The 1,874-nt window shown below is 67.2% G+C and overlaps 1 protein-coding gene across 1 annotated transcript in view; it reads left to right on the forward strand.

Moving 5' to 3' along the window:
- The window catches only part of ENGASE (endo-beta-N-acetylglucosaminidase), a 5,799-nt gene extending 4,139 nt beyond the window's left edge, over nucleotides 1-1,660 (forward strand). The window contains exons 13-14 of the mRNA XM_014526399.2: nucleotides 32-146; nucleotides 235-1,660. Coding sequence (XP_014381885.1) covers nucleotides 32-146; nucleotides 235-597 — 478 coding nt within the window. The 3' untranslated portion in view covers nucleotides 598-1,660. The remainder of the gene's footprint in view (nucleotides 1-31; nucleotides 147-234) is intronic.
- Nucleotides 1,661-1,874: the final 214 nt, after the last annotated feature.

Genomic DNA, 1,874 nt, shown 5'->3' on the forward strand with positions numbered 1-1,874 from the left:
CGGCCCGCCCCCGCCGTGCCCTTGCTCTCAGGTGCTACGAACTGGAGCTGCAGGACTGTGCCTTGCACGAGCTCTCCCTGGTGCTGGCGCGCCGCCCGGCCGGCCCACACGAGACCCCCTTCTCCTGCCGCCTCGGCGAGATCTGGGTGAGACGAGCATCCCGGGGAGAGGGTAGAAGGAGAATGTGGCCCGGGGGGTGCTGGCATCCCCTTGCTGAGCACCGTCTCCTCCAAGGTGCTGGATGCGGATGTGATCCCAGCCTCCCCACCCCTGGTGCGACACCTCGAGGCCTCCCAGCTGCGATGGCGCCGGGGTCCCGGGCCGGACGAGCTCTTGCTCAGCCTCACCTTGCGCTGGGCCTACCCGGCCAGCTTGGCCCGCGGCTTCCGCATCCACAACCAGCGGGCCGCAGAGCCACAGCGGCTGCTGGGGCTGGCGTACGCGCCCCTGTACCGTGCGGTGGACGTGCCGGTGCCCGTGGTGGATCCGGGACAGTCCGGCACCGTGGTGTTCCTGGTGGAGCCGGTGCTGCCCGAGGGGTTCCCGGTGGAGCCGGCGGCGTTGGGCCACCTGCTGCTGGGGTACTCCAGCCCCTGAGCCAGCCCAGTAAATGTGGCCTTGGAGCAGCCTGCGTGTCTCTGCCTCGTGGCTGCCGTGGGCTGGGGCGAGGGAGAGGCGGGGGATGTGGTGGCAGCCCCAAGCCCTGCACTGACCCCAGTGCGTCAGTGCCTGGCCCCCTCCAGCACCACGGTACCCGGGGTGCAGCGAGGCCTTGTTGCCAGCAGCCCCGAGAACCAGCCCCTCCACTGCTGGCGGCAAGGGGTCGGCGGGGGTCCGCAGTACAACGCTGCGCCGGCGAGCGGGGAGCACCTGTGCACAAGGTGCAGAGAGGCAGCGGGAAGGCTCCTGCTCTCCAGGCCTTTGCATCTCCCTCCTGGAGCTGGCTCCTGGTCAGGCTCCCCGCTGCCTGCCTTGCCCCGAGCCGGGCATGTGGCCCCAGGCGGGGCGCTGTGCAGCGCAGAGCTGCTGCCTGCTGTTGCCAGCACAAAGCCACCGCTCCCAGGCTGCATGGCATGGCCAGGCTGGGCTGGATCCTGCCCAGGACCCCAAACCCCGTGGTCTCGCATTGGGGCTGGCCACGTTCCCCCAGCCTGGCTCAGGCACAAAGCAGCTCCGTGCCCCAGCTGCTCCCGGTTCCCCCATGCCTTGTGGGCCCAGCCCCCTGCACCCACCTGCTCTCCCCAGGCCTCTTATGCAAAGGAGAGACGATCCACAGGGGCAATTACTGCAAAGGCTGAGGGGCTGGGGCTGCAGCAGAGCACTGGGGTGGCACCAGCTCCGGAAAGCAAGAGACAAGGGAGCTGATGGCTGGAGGAACGTGGGTCTCGCTGCAGCCTGTGGCCCAAGCGTGCCACCCCGGGCAGCCCCGTGGCTTCCCTACCCAGCTCCCCAGCTCCCCTAGGATGAACAGGGCAGCACCTCGCACGCAGGGCAAGGCAGAGCAACGGGCTGAGGCAGCCCAGCACCGGACCTGCCTGCCCCCTGACCCCGAGCTTGGCCCTGACCTGGTCCCCTCTCGGCGCAGCCCCGAGCCCTGCTCTCTGCACGGGGTTGTGCCCCCACCAGAGCCCCCAGTCAAAACCCGAGCCATCCTGGTTGAAGAAAGAACTCTTTATTAATAATTTCCATAATAATAATAATAATAATAATCCTCGTTGTAATAATAATAATAATAATAATACTGTTTATTAGAATGGTCACACCTTCGAAGCATACAGAATGGGCCGGCGCCGGCCTGCGCTCCGGGGCGCGACTGGCGCCGCGAGGGGCCAGTGCAGCGGATGGGGTGGGGGGAGCTCTGTACAGGGGCGGGG

Source organism: Alligator sinensis, unplaced genomic scaffold (assembly GCF_000455745.1).
Source record: "Alligator sinensis unplaced genomic scaffold, ASM45574v1 scaffold1565_1, whole genome shotgun sequence".
Classification (NCBI taxonomy): domain Eukaryota; kingdom Metazoa; phylum Chordata; order Crocodylia; family Alligatoridae; genus Alligator; species Alligator sinensis.